At 40.6% G+C, this 24,293-nt stretch overlaps 1 protein-coding gene across 1 annotated transcript in view; it reads right to left on the bottom strand.

Annotated features, from left to right (window-relative positions):
* The window catches only part of wdr95 (WD40 repeat domain 95), a 105,434-nt gene that overhangs the window by 26,207 nt on the left and 54,934 nt on the right, over positions 1–24,293 (bottom strand). The window contains exons 7-18 of the mRNA XM_073041931.1: positions 23,726–23,808; positions 23,536–23,628; positions 22,815–22,860; positions 21,663–21,768; positions 16,489–16,729; positions 15,962–16,067; positions 15,161–15,312; positions 13,021–13,117; positions 11,395–11,501; positions 11,217–11,296; positions 6,110–6,164; positions 1,723–1,768 (exon numbers count right to left, since the gene is read on the bottom strand). Of these exons, the coding sequence (XP_072898032.1) occupies positions 1,723–1,768; positions 6,110–6,164; positions 11,217–11,296; positions 11,395–11,501; positions 13,021–13,117; positions 15,161–15,312; positions 15,962–16,067; positions 16,489–16,729; positions 21,663–21,768; positions 22,815–22,860; positions 23,536–23,628; positions 23,726–23,808 (1,212 nt within the window). The remainder of the gene's footprint in view (positions 1–1,722; positions 1,769–6,109; positions 6,165–11,216; positions 11,297–11,394; positions 11,502–13,020; positions 13,118–15,160; positions 15,313–15,961; positions 16,068–16,488; positions 16,730–21,662; positions 21,769–22,814; positions 22,861–23,535; positions 23,629–23,725; positions 23,809–24,293) is intronic.

Genomic DNA, 24,293 nt, shown 5'->3' with positions numbered 1-24,293 from the left:
TTCCCCCCCCCCCCTTTTATGATCAATGCTATACTTTAAGTTATAAAGTAAATACCCATTTCATTGGTGGAGTAAATGGCTCTATTGTCATGACTTCCCTTGTCTAACATTCCACTTCCTTGTTAAATTTTACTTGGATTCAGTCCGGGCAACAATCTCCACCTATTCTATCAATGCTGTAAATTCAAAGCTCACTTTCAACTACAGCCTCTTCAGTGCAATATACACAAACGCAGAGTTCACTGGTTGTGAATCGTTTCCTTTAATATAGCCTTGACTTGCCACTTTGTTTTTAAACTTACCTAATAGGGCTGTTTATCTCACAAACAAATAACCTTGCTTTCTTAAGTGTACTTAGTGGGTATCCACCAGTGCAAGCTAAGCAGGACTTTGTATCGAGGAGTTGGATTGTTTCAGGTATGAGGGCTTTGACTTCACCTTCTGACTGCGAGCCACAACTGCAGCTGGAGTTAGCCCAAGTGAAACCCTTTTGTATATCTGGCAGCTATTTTTACTAACACAGCAATGCTCAGTAGCTTTGAATGAACCTGGCTATTGCACAGCCCATGAACAAATTTATTTCACAACGTTCTATCTAAAAATTCACCAGTTTTTTAATGCTTTGACACCTCTTTAATTGCCCCCATGTAGTAACTGACAATTTCATCCAAAAATTTCCTGTTCCAAAGTTAACAAATGGCACTTTCATATACTGAGAATCATAATACATCTCCAACTTCTCCAGTGAGAAGGACATTCGAAGGGCACTGAGATTTGACAGTCTTAGAGGCCAGAATAATATATTTTCTTCCTTAAGTGTTTTATTTCATCCCTGAACATTTTCTACTCTTTCTTCATTGTTTCTGTAATTCTTGTTTTTGTTTTGTTTTGTGGAACATCTCCTGAGCCACAAATGACCCTGAAGCCAGTTAAAAGAACCAAGCTTCCAAAACAGGCATTTGGCATCATTTTGTTCTGGTGTCCTGCTAAGATGAACTCAAATGTGCATTTATATCCAGTGCATTATTTTGCTTTAAAAGACCTTGCATATTCAACATACATGCAGCTCGAACATTGTTTCCACATGGCGCCAAGAGGCTGCCTGCACGTCCCTGTCTCTCTCACTCTGACTAGTAGCCCAGTGTCATAACTGCTAGTCCCTGTGACCAATAAAGCACAAAGATCAATGCAGAAGAACTCAATCATCTAAGTGAGTTGCTCTGATCCTAATCCCCATTCTCAGTGTGCTCTGTATTTTAGGCTGTGCTCCGGTTTTGGTTTACTTTGATGTTCTAGATTGCTCAGTATGGCACTGAACGACAAAGCTTGATTTCATAAACCTGGCTGCTCCGCTCATAGCTACGTTGTTAGGCACGGACTCGTCACAAGCTCCAGCTACGGGTGGTTGTAATGCACATAATTATGATGTCATATTATGTAATGAGCTCGCCCACAGCTATTGGCCTCTACGCAATGCTGTTCTTCCCTTTTGGAAAGTAAATTAGCTGCTTCCATGCCCAGGTGTTCTCAATCAGAGATTCAGTGTGTCAATGAATTCGTTTATACGTTGTAATTGTTTCAGATACTCAGGAGCTTCTGTGACTTCTGGATTCCCAAGGTGAAGTCATGTCGCCATGGACACCAAAATATCCATTTGGATGATACAACACATAGTGACCTCATTACTTTATATTACAAACTTCCTTAAAGCAACATACTTACACAGTATATATTTATTCTTCTATCCCATCCAACAGCAAGCACATAACTAAAAAGAAATTCAAGAAGTACGTGACTGAGAGCACACAATACAACTTAAAAGCACAAAGCTGATTCCAGTTCACTGATCAAAGAGATACCTGGATGGGTTGGTTAGATAGTGAACTCTCAGATTGTTGCTTAGTTGTCATTAAAGTAACTGAGTTAGTGAGCTAACAATAGAAAATAAAAGAAACAGGAAGCCTAAAACATTGCGAGGATATAGCGGTCATCGATTAACATAGAGAAAGTTTATGAAATAAGTATTAGATATTTTTAAAATCTGAAACAGTTTGACAGAATGAAAATACAAAATAGTTTTCTGTCTAGAAAGCCAATGTTGAGTGTAGTAAATTTAAAAGAAATAAGCACAGATGTTATAGGAACTTTCTTACTTAGAGTGCTGAGAACTTTGCTACATAGAATCAAGCTCACTGATATGTGTCATAAAATTTGTTGTTTTGCAGAGCAAGACATTAAAAATTAATATAAGTTACTATGTTAATATAAATAAATAAATAGCACAAATGACAAATAACAAGGTATCACAGAAAGACACTGAACTGGCACAAAAGTCAGCAAAGGGATTAGATTAACAGCTCATACGGGTGTTTCTACAGTCACAGACTTGATACTAGGATGACACATCTCTATGATGGCATGCAGCCTCTTGGTACAAAGATCATAGATACCACTGAAAAGCTGAAGAACATGAAAGGTGACTGCAGAAGACCCCACAAGGCTGTAAGCAATATCCAGCAATAGAGCAGAGAGTGACTAACCAACAAAAAGCCCAGAATACACGTCATTTTCAGAGTAGCAATCAATATTAGATGGGTAGCTTGGAGAAAAGGGTAAAAAAAATTGGCAGTGGAGTGTGATGGGGGAAATATGAAGTTAGTCACTTTGCAAGGAAGAGAGAACAGCCAAATCACTGAGACTTGAAAATGACAATGTGATCTGGGGTCCTCACTTAGGAAACACAAAAAGTTAGCATATATGCAGATACAAATAATTAAGAAGGCAAATTAAATGTTGGCCTTAATTATAAGGGATATGGAGTATCAAAACAGGGAATTTTTGTTGCAACTTTACAGATACTGGTGGGAACACTGCAAATAGTTTTTCCTGGGATGAACATATTCAAACATAAAATAAGTTTGAGATATAGGGCTTATATCCAATAGAGTTTAAAAGACTGAGAAGTGACCATATTGATACACACTAAATTTTAAGGGGGGTTGACTGGGTGGATGTGGAGGATGGGTTTCTCCTGGAGGGGTATCTGTAACTAGGAGCATATTTCAGGATAATGGATGCCCATTTAAGGCATAGGGAAGAACTTCTTTCAAAAAAGGTCATGATTTTTCCGACCCACAAGCTGCGTAGATATAGATTGACAGACAACAAGTTGGATCAGCCAGAATTTTATTTAATTGCAGAGTAGGTTACTCCAGTTGTTTCAGTTCTTGGGTAGTTTTAGACTGGATCTCAGAGAGGAATACTAGTTTAAAAGGGTGTAGAATTAGTGGTATAGATCAACTATGAATATAGCACATTTCCCTTTGCCTGGTAAAAGAAGGCAATGACAGATCAGGAACTTCGTTGTTCCGGGTTTTGTGAGGACAATGGCAATTGCTCTTAGTTTGGCCAATCTATAGGGGTCTTTCAACCTGTTCCTATGGTGTAGAATAAATCAGGAAATTGGTGGTTTACTGCTATCACAACAAACTTGACTCAATTGTTGAGTCAAGTTAATGAAGTCAAAAGTTGACTTCATTAACTTTGCCTCCAACTTTCATCCTGCCCTCAAATTTACCTGGTCCATTTCCGACACCTCCCTCCCCTTTCTTGATCTTTCTGTCTCCATCTCTGGAGACAGCTTATCTACTGATATCTACTATAAGCCTACAGACTCTCACAGCTACCTGGACCTATTCCTCTTCTCACCCTGTCTCTTGCAAAAATGCTATCCCCTTCTTACAATTCCTCCGTCTCCACCGCATCTGCTCTCAGGATGAGGCTTTTCATTCCAGGACGAAGGAGATGTCTTCCTTTTTTAAACAAAGGGGCTTCCCTTCTTCCATCATCAACTCTGCTCTCAAACACATCTCTCCCATTTCCTGCACATCTGCCCTCACTCCATCCGCCCGCCACCCCACTTGTCCTCACCTACCACCCCACCAGCCTCCAGGTCCGATGTATAATTCTCCGTAACTTCCACCACCTCCAACGGGATCCCACTACCAAGCACATCTTCCCCCCCCCCCCCCCCCCCCACTTTCTGCTTTCCGCAGGGATCGCTCCCTACGCGACTCCCTTGTCCACTTGTCCCCCCCATTCCTTCCCACCGATCTCCCTCCTGGCACTTATCCTTGTAAACGGAACAAGTGCTACACCTGCCCTTACACTTCCTCCCTCACCACCATTCAGGGCCCCAGACAGTCCTTCCAGGTGAGGCGACACTTCACCTGTGAGTCGGCTGGTGTGGTATACTGCGTCTGGTGCTCCCAGTGTGGCCTTTTATATATTGGTGAGACCGTTTCGCTGAACACCTACGCTCTGTCCGCTAGAGAAAGCAAGGATCTCCCAGTGGCCACACATTTTAATTCCACGTCCCATTCCCATTCTGATATGTCTATCCATGGCCTCCTCTACTTTAAAGATGAAGCCACACTCAGGTTGGAGGAACAACACCTTATATACCGGCTGGGTAGCCTCCAACCTGATGGCATGAACATTGACTTCTCTAACTTCCGTTAATGCCCCTCCTCCCCTTCTTACCCCATCCCTGACATATTTAGTTGTTTGTTCTTTTCTCTCTCTCTGCCCATCACTCTGCTGTTCTCCATCTCCCTCTGCTGCTCCCCCCTCCTTTCTCCCTAGGCCTCCTGTCCCATGTTCCTTTCCCTTCTCCAGCTCTGTATCCCTTTTGCCAATCACCTTTCTGGCTCTCAGCTTCATCCCACCCCCTCGGGTTTTCTCCTATCATTTCACATTTTCCCCTCCCCCTCCTACTTTCAAATCTCTTAGTATCTTTCCTTTCAGTTGGTCCTGACGAAGGGTCTCGGCCCAAAACGTCGACAGTGCTTCTCCCTATAGATGCTGCCTGGCCTGCTGTGTTCCACCAGCATTTTGTGAGTGTTGTTTGAATTTCCAGCATCTGCAGACTTCCTCATGTTGACTCAATATCATCTGTAGAGTCTCTGGAACTCTGGGGCAGACTCTTAGGGATAGGATTTGTTCACACCTGGAAAAGCTGGATCTATTAGGGATAGTCAGCATGACTTTGTACGCTTTACAACTTTGACTAAATTTTCTGAGGAGGTGATACAGATGTTTGATGTGGATAGAGCAGTGGATACGGGTCAAATAGTTTACTAAACTCCATACCAATAAGGTTCTTCATGGTAGGCTGATCTGAAGATTAAGGCATGTGGGATTGATGATGACTTTGTAGATTGGATACACAATTGGCCAAAGGTGACAAATGGTAGTGGTGGTGGGTGTAATTCTGACTGGAGGTCTGTGACCAATGGTGTTCCACAGGGAACAAAACTGAAACCTCTGTTGTTTGAGTTATACATTAATGATTTGAACTAGGATGTAGGAGAGGGGTGATTAATAAGTCTGCATACAATACAAACTTTGGCAGAGTTGTGGATAGTGAGAAAGGTTGCCAAAGGATACAACAGGACATCAACCAGTAGGAAATATGGGCAAAGTAATGGCAGATGGAGTTTAATTCAGACAGATGTGAGGTGTTGCACTATGCAATGGTAATTTTAGAAGGCAAGTATAGAGAAAGTGGCATGATGCATAGGAGCATTGATGAGCAGAAGGGTCTTGCAGTGTTCTGGCAGTTGGGGGAGATACATACAGAAATGCCAATCTTGATAAACATAATGGAACACATGGTTTTTCTAGCCATCATTGAAATAGGTTGTGTAGCCTAATAAACTGAGCCGATTCTACATACTTCTCTCCAAAAGATGCTGCCTGACCTGTTGAATTCTTCCAGCATTTTGTGTGTTCTATGGCTTAATACCCATTTTACTTGCAATAATTATTGTTTTAGTATTTCCATTGAGATGGCAAATGTTCTAATTGTACCGAATTGCTTTGGTGTTAGGTTGAATAACTGACACTACACAAGATCAAATCTTATAGCAGCTGGCTTCCCGTCACTCTTTGTCAAGTCAAATGAGGGAAAATATTTAAATAATCCAATGACAAATTAAAAATGAAGCTGGAGAGACAGTGATACCAAAGAGACAAGTACATTTAGAGATGGGCGGAAAGAAATTCAGGTGAGGGAAACTAAAGACAATGTTAAATACTTCATGCTTACTTATTCTTGTGCATCTCCACATAGATACAGTCACAGATTTCATCACATCTGCTCTCTGCAACAAGAATAGATTACCTTTGTCAAAAAAGTGATATACTTTTGCTCCAAGTGAATATCACTTTACGATGTAGAGTCCACTTGCAATTTTTTCTTCAAAATTAGACTAATTAATTAGTAAAAATATACCTTATTTTTATTCCAATTATGTACAATTTTTCTAATAATCCATATTAGTTTCTTAAATCTATAAGCTTAAAAATCAATTGGTCAACATCTTACAGAAAATGAAGATTGGTCTTTAGGTAAAAGACAATTAGACACTGATAATAGTTCTCACTAGTTTACAAATTCTATGCAAAGATATGAACAAAGTCATAGGATCAAGGATAAACTTTATTCACCATACACATTTACATGAATTAGGATTTTGCTGTGGTGTGTTGGGGCTACATTCAACAAAAATATCCTACAATTATAAATAATAATAATTATATAATTAATACAATAAAACAACATTATAAAAATCAAAGAATTTTATAAAGTTAGAAGCTTGGATATGGAATAAACTGTGTATATATTCATAAACACCAGCCTGTATTTGCAATGTAAACAGCCTTATAAAAATGGGTTAAAGTGATTTCAGTGCAGTGAGTGAGGTAACAGATGAAGGGAGGGTGGGTGGCGGATAACTAGAAAGGTTGATCAGGTGAACTGCCTAGGGTATTAACTGTCTAAGGTGGTATGAAGTTTTTGTTTTAATAGCCCTATAATGCTTTCTAGGAAGGAGCACATTACTTGCTAAAGTAAGTGCCCTTTCACCCTTCGGCTAATGAGAACAAATTTATGGAGGCTATTTCCTTTAATAAATGTGAGTACAAGCACAAGGAAAAGCTGAAAGGAAATGCATGTAGATAAAAAAAAAGATTAATACACAATACAACATTATATACAGAAACTTTAAGAACTTCAAAGCATAGTTATTTCATCCATCGTCGGTAAACTGGCAAAATGAACACACTGTGCTCTGTTAAGGAGGAACACAACAACTACCATAACTCAAACCACGGAATGTTAAAGGTGACTCAAACTCAAAATAAATTAGTGTAGTTTTAGTTCCCCTTAAAAAGAATTTTAGAAACAGCAGTGCTATATATGCTTATCGTCATTTTCTTTCATGAGAATTTCTAAATACATGTAATATAGAACCATAGAACATTACAGCACAGAAACAGGCCCTTTGGCCCTTCTTGGCTGTGCGGAACCATTTTTCTGCCTTGTCCCACTGACCTGCACCTGGGCCATATCCCTCCATACACCTCTCATCCAAGTACCTGTCCAAGTTTTTCTTAAATGTTAAAAGTGAGCCTGGATTTACCACTTCATCTGGCAGCTCATTCCACACTCCCACCGCTCTCTGTGTGAAGAAACCCCCCCCCCCAAATGTTTGCTTTAAACTTTCCCCCCTTCACCCTTAACCCATGCCCTCTGGGTTTTTTTCTCCCCTAGCCTCAGTGGAAAAAGCCTGCTTGCATTCACTCTATCTATACCCATCATAATTTTATACACCTCTATCAAGTCTCCCCTCATTCTTCTACGCTCCAGGGAATAAAGTCCTAATCTACTCAACCTTTCTCTGTAACTCAGTTTCTCAAGTCCCGGCAACATCCTTGTAAACCTTCTCTGCACTCTTTCAACCTTATTAAAATCCCTCCTGTAATTAGGTGACCAAAACTGCACACAATACTCCAAATTCGGCCTCACCAATGTCTTTTACAACCTCACCATAACATTCCAACTCTTACACTCAAAACTTTGATTTATAAAGGCCAATGTACCAAAAGCTCTCTTTATGACCCTATCTACCTGTGACACCACTTTTAGGGAATTATGTAGCTGTATTCCCAGATCCCTCTGTTCTACTGCACTCCTCAGTGTCCTACCATTTACTTTGTATGTTCTACCTTGGTTTGTCCTTCCAAAGTGCAATACCTCACACTTGTCTGCATTAAACGCCATCTGCCATTTCTCAGCCCATTTTTCCAGCTCATCCAAATCCCTCTGCAAGCTTTGAAAACCTTCCTCACTGTCCACTACACCTCCAATCTTTGTATCATCAGCAAATTTGCTGATCCAATTTATCACATTATCATCCAGACCATTGATATAGATGACAAATAACAATGGACCCAGCACTGATCCCTGTGGCACACCACTAGTCACAGGCCTCCATTCAGAGAAGCAATCTTCCACTACCACTCTCTGACTTCTCCCATTGAGCCAATGCCTAATCCAATTTACTACCTCACCATGTATGCCTAGCGACTGAATCTTCCTAACTAACCTCCCATGCGGGACCTTGTCAAAGGCCTTACTGAAGTCCATGTATACAGCATCCACTGCCTTCCCTTCATCCACTTTCCTGGTAACTTCCTCGAAAAACTCTAATAGATTGGCTAAACATATAGCAAGTCATATTTTGTTTTGAAACAAATTTTAACTTCTCTTTTAATTACATCAATGTCTATGTATAATATTTAGCACTGCATATTTTAAAAATGTATTATTTCTGCCTATGGAAATTCTTTTATATGATTGAATGTGAAGTCAGATTGAAGCCATCTCAGCTCGGTAATATCAGGGACTTCTGAATTTTTCATTGATTCTATTGTATTTATTGTTCCATAGTGAATGCATGCAAGAAAATGAATCTTAGTGTAGTAATATGGTGACATGTACAAACTTTGATAACAATTTACTTTGAACTTTGAATTGACTTCTGACGTCTGAAAAAAAAGAGAGTACTCACTCAAGGGCCCATCTCTGTAAGAAAATTTCTCCCTGGTCAACAGGAAGCAAAGTTACTTCAGCACTGACCCCATATTCCAGATGTCTTCCTGCTTAATATGCAGCAATATGCAAGCTACATTTTGCACACTACGTTTCTTGGAAAGAACACACTGTGCAAAATATAAATTAAAAACGAGACGCTGCGTTGTGAAAGGAAGAAAATAATATGACATTTGGAAAAGAGCAAATGCAATTATAAAAAGAATTACAGGAAAAGAGGCAGCTGTGAATTGGAAGGGGCTTTAAACCAAAACTCCAATGAGATGAACTTCAACAATGAAACCTTACCAGAAGATGAATGTTCACTGCCAATGATATGTAATTACCGCCATGGCATACGATATGCTAATTGTATACTCTCTGTCTACACTGCTGCTGCACACAAAAACACATTCCATTACATACAAGCCTGGTTACTGACTGAAGACAACATAAATGAGAGTTGTGTATACACTTAATAGGTATATGGAGATAAAACTTAAGTATGGACTAGATGGGCTGAAGGCCCTGTTTTGGTGCTGTAATGCTCTGTAACTATGATTAATTGGCTTGGTACCCAAGCCTAAGCCACAGGTCCCATCTGTAGAGTGGACTACCAAGGGTAGCATTGAATAAAGTAGTAGTTGACATACAAGTTCCAGATTCCTGACCTTTTATATTAGTTCCATTGAATATTGTTGCTGCAGTCAGAAGGAGTCCAGTCTAACATTGCACTGCCAGAGACTGCTTCTTGGTAGTGTGGAGGAATTTGTTTTAACCTACAGAATTTAAGAGGGTTCAAACTAGTTTGGGAAGGGTGGGTAGGACTAAGCTGGAGCAAGTCGTGGAATAATGCAATAGGCAGCGAGAGCAACTTTAGTAACCAGGACAGCCAAGGGAACATTTCAGGGAGGGAGAAGAATTCTCAGTTCAGCTGCATTTATTTCAGCGCATGGCGCTTAACAGGTAAGGTGGAGACACTGGAGCATGGATTCCTTCTGGAGACTGGGATGTTAAAGTCATAATAGAAATATATCTGAGAGAAGGGCAGAACTGGTGGCACTATAATTCCAGGATACAGATGCTACAGACATGAGAGAGACACAGGTATGTGAGGAGGGTGTGTAGCCTTTTTGCCAAGGGAGGATGTAATAGCTGTGGCTTAGGACAACATTCTTGGAGGTTCTGCAAGTGATGCCATACAAGTAGAGCTCAGAAACAAGAATGGGAGGGTCACTCTGGTGGGCTTTATTATAGATAGACCTCACCCCAGTAGTTAGTGGGAACTTGAGAAACAGGCCTGTATAGTTGTGAAGATAATAGGCAGGTTTTAATTTCCCCAGAGTTGGTTGGGCTACCCAGAGTATTATAGACCTGGACTAGGTGGAACTTGTGAAATCTGTCCAGAAGAGTTTCCGGACATAATACATAGAGGGCCCTATTTAAAGGGCTGTAATATGAGACCTCCTTTTCGGGAACAAAGCAGGGCAAGTATTAGTCAGGGAGCTGTTTAGCTCTAGTGACCATAATTATATTTTTTAATATATAGTGATGGAAAAATGATAGGACAGATCCACACATTAGGGTACTAAATTGGAGGAGAGCTAGTTTTGTGGAAATTAGGCAGAATCTAGTAGAGGTAGATTAGATCAGTCTGATCGAAGGGAAATGAATGAATGGCAAATGGAAGGCTTTGAAGAGTGTGACATCAAGCTCCAGGAGAGGATGAGCTTGCTAAGGTGAAGGGTGAACTGGGCAGATTTAAGGGACCCTGGCTAATGAGAGTTCCCAGCTCTGATTCTCAGGTCCTGGCCTGGTGCAATTGTAGGAAGTTAGAGAAGAAGTTGTGGAGGTCCTCAAGGAGATTTTTGCTTGATGTCTGGCCACAGGTGAATTTCTCAAGGACTGCAGAGTGACCTATGTTTTAAAAAGTGTAGCAATAACAGGCCAGATAAATAAGATAGGCAGTAATATGCTTTTTATTGCTGGATTGGGAGTTGAAAACTAGGCATAGGTTTAGGATGAAAGGGGAAGGATTTAAAAGGGATAGTTGCCAAAGGAAGTGACTAAAGCAGGCACAGTAACATAATTTAAAAATCACTTGGATGGATACTTAGAAGAATGGGGCTTGGAGGAATATGAGCTGAACTCAGACTGGCTGGATGGGCACCATGTTCAGTATGAACTGGTTGGGCCAAAGGCCTGTATCCATGCTGTATCGCTCTGTGACTATTTGACACAAATATATCATTTTGAAACCACAATTATTACCATAATTTACCTTTCTTCAGTATTTTTAAGCAGTGGCCATTGTTATGATTCCAGATCTTTACACATCCATCTCTTCCTCCTGTAATCAGTCTACAGAATGAAAATGTTACTTTTGTGCTTCCATGTCTTACTAAACTGAAAGAATCAACACGAGACACAGCTCCGCAAACTGCTAACCCCTCACTCACCTCCTTCCACTGTCATCAAAAGCCATGCAGCAAATGGCAGAATCACCATGAGCTCCACTGAATTCAAACACCAGTTTTCCTGTGTCAAGGTCCCAGACTTTGATCACCTGGAAGAAAACACAAATTGTTTGCTGTCTTTTCCTTTGAGGATTTCAATTATCTTGATTGTATAAATCAGGTTTTTATTCTATTTATCGTATATTTAATTAAACTAATAAATCCTCAGTGGCACTGCTCAGAATAAGGTACAGGAGACATTATTTTGTTCAAGTCTTTGTGTCTCCATGCATGTATGGAACACTGATTTACAGTGAATGAACAAATCAAATTCAATTAAGATTATATCTACCTTTAGGTTTCAGATCCATAACTGTACATTTCTATAGCACTCTTTCCTTTATTTATGTGCTCATTCCTCAGCCCAACTTATCCCTTGCCGTTAAAAAGGTGAGAACACACCAAAACTCCAGGTTAAAGATGCATCTTTGTAAAATTAAATTCAAAAAATTCTAACACATGGGTGTATGTTTTAACTCTTGGTTTGTCCTTTGTTAGTTGTGCAGATGCATTGGTTTGAAATTGGGTAGGGATGTCAGTGTTGACATTAGAGTTTGCCAGTTGAATGTAAAGGATTCTTTTCATGGGCATCACTTAAGAGAAAATATGTTGTCCAAGAGAACAGATGAGATTGAGATTTGGCACAATTAGAACACATATATTAGAACTTTCAGGTGTTGGATGAGGATGTAGAATTGTTATTTTTCTTGTAGTATGACTTTCCTAGGCTTGCTTATCATTTTTATCTGATTACCTATATATGCACAATTATTTTAATAAATTTTCGACAGCATCCTGGACGAAGCGCCCAATGAAACTCCCTGAACTTTTATTTCACTACCATCAATACACTGTGACTGCCACGTACCAGCTACAAAATACACTTCAATTGCTTACCCCAATTATTCTAATAGAGTCTCCCAAATCTACATCCCCTACCACAAGCAACCATGGGAACACAACCATCATATTTGCTTTTATTTAAAATACATTTATATCTCACTACACAAAGCCCTTTTTTTAACATAATGATTTTTGGCACTGTGCAAAAGTCTTAGGCACATATACATATAGTAAGGATGTATAAGACTTTTGGACAGTACTGTAGTAATTTCATACATTGCACTGTACTGCTGCCAGGAATAAAACAAGTTTATATGATTCTGATATGGGTCTTCGTTGTGGACTGAGTGTGGGGAGGGGGCAGGGAGAGGAGGATCATGGTTGGGAGAGGGGGGAGTGAAGAGGGAGGAAGCAGGAAGTACCAGAGAGACATTCTGTAATGATCAATAAACAAATTGCTTGGAATCAAATGACCTTGACTGGTGTCTCGGGGGTGGGTGTATTTGCACCCATGCCACTCCCCGCCCCGGCATTCCTTCCCTGCCATCTGTCTCACGGCACTCCACCCTCACCATTCCCAACATCCAGATTTACAAGCTTGCTCTCTGTTCCACGTTGACAAATACAATTCCGTCTTTGGCACCCTAGCTAAATATGTACTCAAGACTTTTAAACAGTACTGTGTATCAGTAAGTCTCACTTTTATAATCGTCACCTTATACTTACTGATTCCTCTGAACAGCTAATAATCTGCCGAAATTCACTGCAGTATATGCAGCACAGAACTGGTTCCTTATGGGACTTAATATGGTGTGGCTGTGGTCTGCAAGTATGAAAAAATAGAAATAGAACCAAAGTGAAATTAATGAGATTCTGTCCGTTATATATCTGAAATATCAAAGGTGCTCAAGATTCCTGGGACCTAAAAAGAAGCAAATCCATTCACACCCATGGAGGAGTCCAGGTGCAGTGGAATACTGCACGAATCTTGGCAAATGATAAAGAAAAGCACATAAATATGGAAAAAATCCACAAAGGCTTTCAAGTCTGTATCCTTCAGCACTCATACCATTTTCTCTCAAACAGGAATTCTGATAAACACTTGCCACTCCTGATGAGAAGGCCAACTGCAGGTGAAACCCACAGGAAAAAAGGATTAAAATTCCTTCTAATCCTTATCCCGCCGAGCGTGAAACCATCTTGACAACTTAGAGTGTTCCACTCTGATCCTTGATGAAGCACTGAGTGCACAGAAGCCAAGTGCTACAGGAAATACTGGGTCAACTTTGCAATGTCATTACATCCTCAAATACCATTTCTAAACAGATTCTTTCACTACTCTCCTTAAAAGGGCTTCATTATTATTCTCAACAGGCACTGTGGCACATTTCAAACATGATGTAGGAAAAGTATGCTCGATTTAATACAGTTAGCACATTTTCTGCCTTTGTAGTGATGGTTTATTGCTGTTGGATGAATTTAAAGTTGATGTATGTTTGGCAAAAAAATTTACATAAAAATTTGACAGGTGCAAAATGATGGGCACAGGCAAGTGTGAAATTACATCATTCTGACGGTTTCCCGCAGCACTTACAGCAGGAAATTGATAGAAACCACAGGGAGGAGTGCAACCACACAGTTCTATACCCTCTCAAACCATCAAAACATTCAGAAGTCTTCAAGGACTTAATAATGCAAATGTAGCTTTGATGTTTCACCTAATTTTGGTGACTAGAATCAGAGAATAAAACCTCAAGAAAAGAGTTGGCCATTCAGCAATGAGATCAGAGGCTAGTAAGCATTCGAAATTATCTATGGAAAATGGCCGTGAAAGCTCAGTAAATGGGTATTTTCAAGATAATCAATAGATTTAAGGAAATTAAGTAGTATTGGATTTCTATGGAAAAGTGGCATTAAAATGCAAGATCAGCCATAATTCTATCGAAAGATGGATGGCATGTGGGTCTGAACGACCTCCCCTGTTTCTACTCTTTAAGGTAAGTGAAATCTACAAGCTATTTCATGGTTTTGAAAAGAAAGACTTGTCCTTCACTTCCTTTCAGGGCATCTAAAAGCACTTCAGTGATAATAAAATATTTTCACCATTGCAAGTGAAAGTGGCTTGTGAGAAGCAAGCCCCCACTAAAATGGAAGTCAAGATGTACAGGCCGATGATTCTGGCATCTGGTCAGTGAACAAGCTAAGTAAGTGGGAGAGGTTTTATTTTCAAAGATCAGATGTAAGAATTACATCAGCGGATATCAGGTTCGTGAACATCAGAGAATCGGTGGGGGGGGGGGGCGGATTGGACGTGTTTCAGTGTTGATGAGGAGAATGATGATGCCTTAATGATGATGGTTAATGCCTTACTTGGAAAGGGTGAGGATCATAATAATTTCTAATCTTTGCAAGTATTAAAAGTTAATTGCCCTGGGAAATCCCAATGATGGAGACTTTCAGGACAACACCGTCCAAGTCTCTCACAGCATTCCGAACAGAGCATTCCATGGAAAATGCCATCATTTCTTGTACAAGTGACAGAGAAGTCATATCAAGTGGGCAGGGGTGAATCAGGCAAAGCCCATTTTTAAGAAGTACAGGTGTATAATAAAGCAATTCAGAAGTGGTTGCATAGATCAGGCCGTTCCAAGTGCTTTTTACAGGTCCATACTTCTGCCACCAGCTTCAAACACCAAAATATTCATTTGTGAAAGAATTCATGGAAAAACAATCAAGTGGATGTGATTAAATGCATTGTTGTAATTATATGAAAATAAACAAAGAAATTGAAAAGCAATTATTTTTACTGTGAAAAGTTGTCATTACTTCAAAGATTATTTTGTAATAGTGCTGAGAGGAGGCTGACCGTATCCTGAGGTGCAGAAGAGCTATGGCATCTGCAGCAACGCAAAGCGCTTTGATCGCTGGAACGTAGAGGCATGTCGATATATCACCAGTGACTCTAGTGGCTTTCTGATTCGCTGTGTACAGACAACACTGATCTTCAGTATCCCAAATCTAGAAGGAAGACAAATTGAATATTTGATGAAGTCTAAGTGGAATCTACATATATTGTCCCATGCAGAAAATTATATAAACAGTAGAAGAGCAAACATTCTTGACGGTTTTTATCTGCTCCCGAAAGCTAAAATTCCAAGTAGGTAAGCCTTTCTAACAATTGGACAGATGATGAGTTTAGCATAACTGTATTAGGACAAGCTTCAACCACATACCCCATCTCTGAAAAAATTCAATTTGTATTAATAGTTAAATAGGCTCTATGTTTGATACCATAATGATTTTATTAGTTTTGGCCCAGTGATTATTTTTTGACCTTGCATAGCATAAAACTCTAGAACTTATGTCCATTCAACTGAGTTATCCATATTTGGAAACAATTCATTTCAGAATTAAAACTACTAGTAATTTGAGTCAATTTGTGCTGCAGGCTCACCTCTACCAGTACTCAACTGACATAATTTATGTAGGATTCTAAGAGCTGAATTCAAACCTGATCTTCACATTCACTAAGTTATTGTACCATTAACCTCCAACTGGCTTTGCACAAGCTTAACCTAAAAAAGGAAGGCATGGATATAATCTACCAGTACATCATGGATACCAAAATAAGCAGCCCAAAAACTGCCCAGCCCTCGATTTTACATACCTTCACAGTGCTGTCGGTGGAGACGGAGAAGAGTTTATCGTCATCAGTGGAAATACAAAGAAAGCAGATTGGAGCACAGTGGCCCCTCAGCAAACTGGTGGGTTTCCTAAAAACCAATACAAACAGAGAAAATAGGTTCCAATCCCAAAGTGTCATGAATGCAGTCCATGATTTCAATATTTGTATTTCCAACTTCAACTGCTCATCAATGCACCAGTTGGGTAATTGCCCCAGTCATTATACAGCAACGTGAGAAATATTTCTTTTTGCTACAATAAGGAAGATCATCTTAACTTTCCAATTTGTCTCAATATCCTTCTCATTCAATTTAGATCTTCCCCACAATTCTACTGCTCTTTATTATGTTTTCTTACTATGATAAACCAACTAGTATACAGCAGATAAATAATTCAGCTACTGGGCCTCGTTTTATTCATTGAAACATGAACTAAACTTTGATGAAAGCTGCTTGGAGCAATTAGTGTGAGAAAACAGAATACTAATAGTAGATTTCATCTTCGCCTTACCCAGGAATGTAAGGGTTCCACATACGCACAATCCTGTCCATTCCTCCTGTCACGAGCAGGTTCTTATCCTTACACAAGTCAAATGTCTTTACGCCTTTATGAACACTGAATACTGATTGATCACATGCCAGCCTCTTCTGAGGAACACAAGGACTGTGGTACTTCGTGGTCTTCCCCTCTTTCCAGCATTCCTTCATTTCCTTCATCTGTTTTTCCAGGTTTGTGGTACCAGTGGTACAGCCTTCAGTGAGTCAATCAACAAACCAGTTAAAAAGAGATCTAAGCAAGCATTCTGCAAAATGTAGAAGACAGCACTGTCAATAAATCTTGCCATCTACTCTAGTTTGCACAGTATTTCATTCAGAGATACAACACGGTAACAGGCCCTTCCAGCCCGACGAGCCTGCACCACCCAATTATGCCTATTGCATCTGATCAGTAAGCTACTAATCCGTACATCTTTGGAATGTGGGATGAAACCGGAGCACCCAGAGGAAATCCACGGGGAGAAGGTACAATCTCACTGCGGTCAGCGACAGAGTTGAATCATGGTTGCTGGCACTGTAATGGCATTATGCTCACTGCTACACTACCGGTTTTCCCCATTGTAAGTAGCCAGAGTGGAAGTGACTGGGTAACTCCACCAGAAATCCAGTCTGTCGGAGTGCACCAGACAGATGATACTCCCCTTAGTGACCAGATGAAGCCACAATCTCGTTCAATGTGTCAGAGCAGCCTTTGACCCACCGAAGAAAATCATATTTTAAGATCAAGTCAGTAAAATATATAATCTGATCTATATTGTACTACAGCTTAAGGCTAATCTTCTCACCATCATCAGGACTGCAAACGTTCACATAACAGGAAATTATACATACACTTACGGTTTATTTTTGCTCCCCAAGGGAGAAGAACAATCTATCTTTTGGAACAATCTATCTTTTCAAAACATCACATCACTAAGTTTAGATGGGCAGAATTTGTTAGGTGCATCCTAGAGGGTTTCTTAAATCAAAATCCAGATAGCCCAACAAGAGGAAGGGTTGTTCTAGACCTGGTGTTTGGTAATTAGCCTGGCCAGGTGATGAACCTTTCAGTGGGTGAGCCGTTAAGGAACAGTGACCACAACTCCCTAAATTTTAAGATAGCTCTAGAGAAGGCTAAAAATGGACCTTGTGGAAGAGTATTAAATTGGAGCAGGGCAAATTCCGAGAGCATCAGGCAGGAACTAGGGAGAGTTAATTGGGAACAGCTGCTTTTGGGAAGGTCCACATTTGACATGTGGAGAGTGTTTAAAGACACAGCGTACAGGACAGGTATTTTCCAGTCAGAAGGAAGGACAAGAATGGAAAGATAAGAAAACTAAGGATGTCAAGGAAGGAGATGAGTTTAGTAAAGAAGAAAAAGGAAAAGTTTGGAAAGCTTAGGAAGCTAGAATCAAACAAAGCTCTTGAGGATTATAAGGAGGCTACAAAATAACTCAAGAAGGGAATTAAGAAAGCGAGAGGGGCCATAAAAAGCTCTTTACAAGTAGAAGGGCAAGGCACTCTATACATATATCAAGAGCAAGAGGATACGTAGGAGAGGGTAAGACTACTCAATGGTAAAGGGGGAACATCTGCTTGGATGCGGATGAGGCAGGGGAGGTCCTCAATGAGTATTTTACACTAGTATTCACCAAGGAAAAGGATGTGGAGGAGAGGAAGAACAGTGCTGAGAGTATCAATGTGCTCGATCATTTCTAGGTAAAGGGGAAAGAGCATTAAGGTGAATAAATCCTCAGAGCTAGATGGGATATACCCCAGGTTATTGAGAGAGGCAAGAAAGATTTCGGGTGCCTTAATCAATATCTTTAAGCACAGGCGAGGTCCTGGAGGGCTGGTGAGTAGTTAATGTTGTTCCATTACTCAAGAAGGAAACCAGGGATTTTCCTGGAACCTATAGTCCCACATCAGTGGTAGGTAAGTTACTGGAAATAATTTTTAAGGCTAGGATTTATGAACATTTGGAAAACCATGGCCTAACTAGGGAAAGCCAGCATGGCTTTGTGTGGGGCAAGTTGTGTCTTCCTAACTTGACTGAGTTTTTTTGACAAGGTGACGAGGGTGACTGATGAAGGTAGAGCTGTGTATGCTGTACACATGGATATTAATAAGGTGTTTGACAAGGTCCCTCATGGGAAGCTCATCCAGAAGATCAAGATGGATGGAATCCATGGTGAATTAACCATTTGGATTCAGAAGTTGCTTGCCCATAGCAGATAGAAGGCAGTTGTTGAAGAGACTTAGAAGATAGAAGTCTGTGATTAGTGGTGTTCTGCACGGATCAGTACTGGGGCCTCTGCTATTAGTGATGTATATAAATGATATGGATGAAAATATAGATGGATGAGTTAGTAAGTTGGCACATATGACAATTGGTGATGTTGTGGATAGCATATTAGACTGGCAAAGAATACAACAGGATATATGTAGATCAGTTGGAAGAAAAGGCAGATGGAGTTTAACCTGGCCAAATATGAAGTGTTGCACCTCGGTAGGCAAAATGCAAAATAGACAGTACACTATTAAGGGCAACATTCTTAACAACATTGATGAGGAGAGCAAACTTGGGCTACAAGTTCATAGTTCCATGAAAGTGGCTGCACAGGTTGATAGGGTAGTTCAGAAGGCATGTGGCATGCTTGCCTTTATTAGCCGAGACACTGAATTCCGAAGTCAGAAAGTTATGTTGCAGCTTTATAAAACTCTAGCTACGTCACATCTGGAGGATTGCATACGTTACTGGTCGCCCCATTATAGGAAGGATGTCAAGGCTTTGGAGAGTGTGCAAGTTAACCAGGATGTTGCCTGGATTAGAGGTAATGTGCTATAACAGGAGGTTGGGAAAAACTTGGGCCCTTTTCTCTGGAGTGGCAGAGGTTGAGGGGAGATCTGACAGAGCTTTATAAAATTATGAGAGGCATAGATAAACAGACAGTAGATTTTTCAGAGGGTTGAAATGTCTAATACCGGAGGACAGATGAGAGGGAGTAATTTCAATGGAGATGTGAGGGGCAAGTGTTTTTGTTTGTTTTTTTTTTTTTTTTTTTACACACACACACACATTATTGATCCTGAGCGAAATTGGGTTTCGTTACAGTCGCACCAACCAAGAATAGTGTAGAAATATAGCAATATAAAACCATAAATAATTAAATAATAGTAAGTAAATAATGCCAAGTGGAAGTTAGTCCAGGACCAGCCTATTGGCTCAGTGTCTGACACTCTGAGGGAGGAGTTGTAAAGTTTGATGGCCACAGGCAGGAATGACTTCCTATGACACTCAGTGTCCCTCTCTCTCCCTCTCTCTCTCTCTCTCTCTCTCTCTCACACACACACACACACACACACACACACACACACACACACACACACACACACACACACACACACACACACACACACACACACACACACACACACACACACACACACACACACACACACACACACACACACACACACACACACACACACACACACACACACACACACACACACACACACACACAGAGTGGAGGATGCTTGGGATGTGTTGCCTAGGGTGGTAGTAGGAGCCAAAAACATTAAAGAATTTTAAGAAATGTTAAGATAAACACATGAATGTGAGGAAGATGGAAAGACATGGACATTGCGTAGACAGAAGAGATTAGTTTCATTAGACATTTGATTACTAATTTAATTGGTTCAGTACAACATTGTGGGCTGAAGGGCCTGTTCCTGTGCTGTACTATGTTCAACGTTCAAGCCAAATGCTGGAAGCCTGTGCCAACCGACTAGCTAGTGTTCAAGAACATTTTCAATCATGCACTGCAACAGTCAGAGTTTGGTCTCTGCTTGAAAAGGGCATCGATTATACCAATGCCCAAGAAATGCAATGTGAGCTGCCTCAACAAGTATAATCCAGGAGCGCTCCGATCGACTCTGTGGAATGCTTTAAGAGATATATCGTGGCTAGAACTAACTCCTATCTGACCTAGACACACTACAACTTGCCTACTTCCATAATAGTTCGACAGCAGATGCATCTTATCGGCTCTCCGCTCAGCCTTGAACTACCTGGACAACATCAATACCTACATCAGGCTTCTTTTTACCAATTACAGCTTGGCATTTAATACCATCATTGCCTCAGGACCAATCGACAAACTTCAAAACCTTGGCCTCAGTACCTCCTCCACAACTGAATCCTTGACCGTCTCCTTGGGAGACTACAGTCATTGTGTATTGGCAGTTAAAACAGGCACACAGTGTGCACACCTACTTAGCCCAATGTTCTACTCGCTCTACACTCATGGCCGTCTGGTTTTGCACAGCTCAAACACCGCCTATAAATTCACCAGAGACACAAATGTTGTTGGCAGAATTTCAGACAGGTGTACAGGAGTGAGATAGAGTGGTGTCAACTCAATTTTAATGTCATTTAACTGTATACGTGTATACCGTCAAACAAGACATTTCTCAAAGCAGGGTGTAAAGCATAGTACCCATAACACACATATACCACACAGTCACTTATGAAAGTACGGATAAAATCTACACATAAATAAATGAACTGAAGTGCATAAGTGAACTATCGTAAGGTAACTGGGGACATTTTAAATGCAATGTGGCAGGGAATTCAGAAACCTAATGGCCTGTGGAAAGAAACTGTTTCTCATCTTGACTGCTCTTGTTTTTATGCATCATAGTCTCCTGCCTGATGGTAGAACGTCAAAGAGGATGGTGAATGGATGGGTGGGATTCTTGATAAATGTCCTTGATGGATGGTAGGGAGGCTCCTATGATCCTCTGTAGGTACAGTCCTTTGTAGGGGCTTCTGGTCCAACGCTCGGCTGCTCCCAAAGGAGATGGCAGCTTGGCAGGACGCCCTCAATGGTGCTCCAACAAAAGTCAGTTAGGGTGGTGGGGGGAGAGAGGGGAGCTGCCCCAATCCCCTTTCCCTTTACGAGGAGGCGCTGCTGTGCCTCCTTGTTCACGGAGGTGATATTAAGGGACCAGGTGAGGTCAACTGTAATGTGAACTCCAAGGAACTTGGTGCATTTGACTCTTTCTATGGAGGAGCCATGTTCTTGAAGAGGGGGATGTTTTTGAAGTTCACAATAATTTCCTTGGTTTTCTCCACATTCATACTCAGGTTGTTCTTCTCACACCAGTCCACCAGCTGTGCCACTTCCTCTTGGTACTCCGACTCATCATTGCTGTTGATGAAGCCCACCGTTGATGTGTCAACCACAGACTTGATGACATGGTTTGAGCCATCACGGACATTTACACTACACGCTGCATCCGCAAAGCAAACAGCATTATGAAGGACCCTGTGCACCCCTCATACAAACTCTTCTCCCTCCTGCCGACTGGGAAAAGGCTCCGAAGCATTCGGGCTCTCACGGCCAGAATATGTAACAGTTTCTTCCCCCAAGCCATCAGACTCCTCAATACCCGAAGCCTGGACTGACACCTTGCCCTATTGTCCTGTTTATTATTTATTGTAATGCCTGCACTGTTTTTGTGCACTTTATGCAGTCCAGTGTAGGTCTGTAGTCTAGTGTAGCTTTCTCTGTATTGTTGTATTTTTATGTAGTTCAGTCTATTTTTTGTACTGTGTCATGTAACACCATGGTCCTGAAAAACGTTGTCTCATTTTTACTATGTACTGTACCAGCAGTTATGGTCGAAATGACAATAAAAGTGACTTGACTTGATTAAATGGTAAACGGAATTTAACACCCCCACACAACAGTCTGTAGAGTTTACAAAAAACAAATAACATCCAGCGAGTGCAGTTCTGTGGGCTAAAACACCTTGTTAATGAGAGAGGTCAGAGGGGAATGGCCAGACTGTTTCAAGCTGACAGGAAGGCATTAATTCAAACATTAATTCAAATAACCGCGTGCTACAACAGTGATGTGCAGAAGACCATTTCTGAATTTGCAACACATCAAACATTGAAGCGGATGGGCTATAGCAGCGGAGAGCCACAGCGGGTTCCACTCCTTTACCTAATGAAATGGCCACTGACTGTATAAAAGCATTGCAAAGTGAAGTCATCACTGAAATGCCTCAGTCAGTGTTCTGTGAACACGGGTTGTAGAGTCCTTGAAAGTGAGCAGGGATATATTTGGAATTTTGTTTATTAGACAAACAAAGAGAGTGAAGCCTGTGTTGAGATCTGCGTGTCAGATCTCCATGTCACCAGGTACACTGGAAGTGCTTTCCAGATACTGGTGTGTGGAGCTATCAGCAACGCAGAATGGTCATATAAATGCAGCATCAGACTTTCACCTGGTCATCTCCATAGAGAATCATGCAGTCATCGGCACCAGTAGAACTACAAAATAAAAGAAATTAAGTCATAGCAATCTGACGTCTACAGACTATTTCACAGCACAAAACATCTTGGAGAATTATTCAAGCCCAACAAAACTGTTAAAAATCGAGAGTTTCTGCTGCAGTCAGTTTTATTTCAACAACAAGTTCTGTGAAATAATGTTTACACTACGGTATGTTAAATTTAGAAGCTCTGGTGAAGTATTGAAGATTGCAGAAAAATTTTGTAAGTCAGAATATGGTGGCATGGTAGCATAGTGGTTAGCACAGTACCAGCAACTACAGTTCAACTCCTGCCACTGTCCGTAAGGAGTTTGTATGTTCACATGGGTTACCTCCAGGTGCTCCGGTTTCCTCCCACAGTCCAAAGATGTACTGGTTGGTAGGTTAATCGGCCATTGTAAATTGCCCCGTGTATAGGCAAGGGTTAAATCAGGGGTTGCTGGGCAGTGTGGCTCGAAAGGCGGGAAGGCCTATTCATTGACGTACTGCAATCAATCAATAAATAAATTATTTTGATGGAGACACAAGAGATGATAGTTTCTGGAATCTACAGCAGCAAAATTGTCTGCTGGAGGAAGTGGATCAAGCACCATTACATTCAGATTTTGATACTGAAGTGAAAATTCAAGAATATCTCCCACTTAGGAGTAACCCAGTGACTTGGATTCCTTACCAGTAGTCAAGCTGTAATGGACATGCCTCCAAACCAGTGAGCTGGCAATATGGCTCAAATGTAGAGAGCTCATAAATCTGAATTTCTCGATCTCTGAATTTAAAAGAAATATAAAATACCTCAGCTCTTCTCATGTTATTCAGTTAGTTTTATAAAATTCATTCAGATAAAATGGAGAAGGAACCCATACCCAGTACTTAGAATGATCTTGTTGTATTGATACATGATGGTGAAGTCAGTTATCCATTTTGGCTTCCGGTTGAAAGACTTCTCCTGTAAAATAAAATGAACAAAATTATCTATTTTGTCCAGTTGTATTGTTACTTCAATAAAATTGTACACATTCAGATAATACAAAGATATAAGTATGAAAATTGCAAGAAATGTTCAGCAAGTTAGTCAGCATCTGTGGAGAATATTCTAGGGTAATGGTTTTCAGAATTGAGAAAAATTTGAAAAACAAGCAGATTTAAGTGTGCAGAGAAGGAAAGATGGAGAGAACAAAGCACATGAATGTGATAGGGTGCAGACTATGAGAAAATGGATAAGACAGCTTACTGTTTACCAGAAGAGGGTTCTGGAGGCTTGTTGATGTATTTAATCTGTCTGGAGAAGATGTAAATTGAAAAAAAATAGAGAAAACAAACTCTTGCTGTAACCACTAAGCGTAGAAGCCTTCAGCAGCCTCTGCAAGTCAATAACAATTTAGAGACATTCTTTTTTTCTGCTTATTCCTCCTCCTCACTCTCTCAGCATGT

Source organism: Hemitrygon akajei, chromosome 4, assembly GCF_048418815.1.
Source record: "Hemitrygon akajei chromosome 4, sHemAka1.3, whole genome shotgun sequence".
NCBI lineage: Eukaryota > Metazoa > Chordata > Chondrichthyes > Myliobatiformes > Dasyatidae > Hemitrygon > Hemitrygon akajei.
Note: the sequence above shows the minus strand (reverse complement) of the source record. Positions and strands in the feature narration are given on the sequence as shown.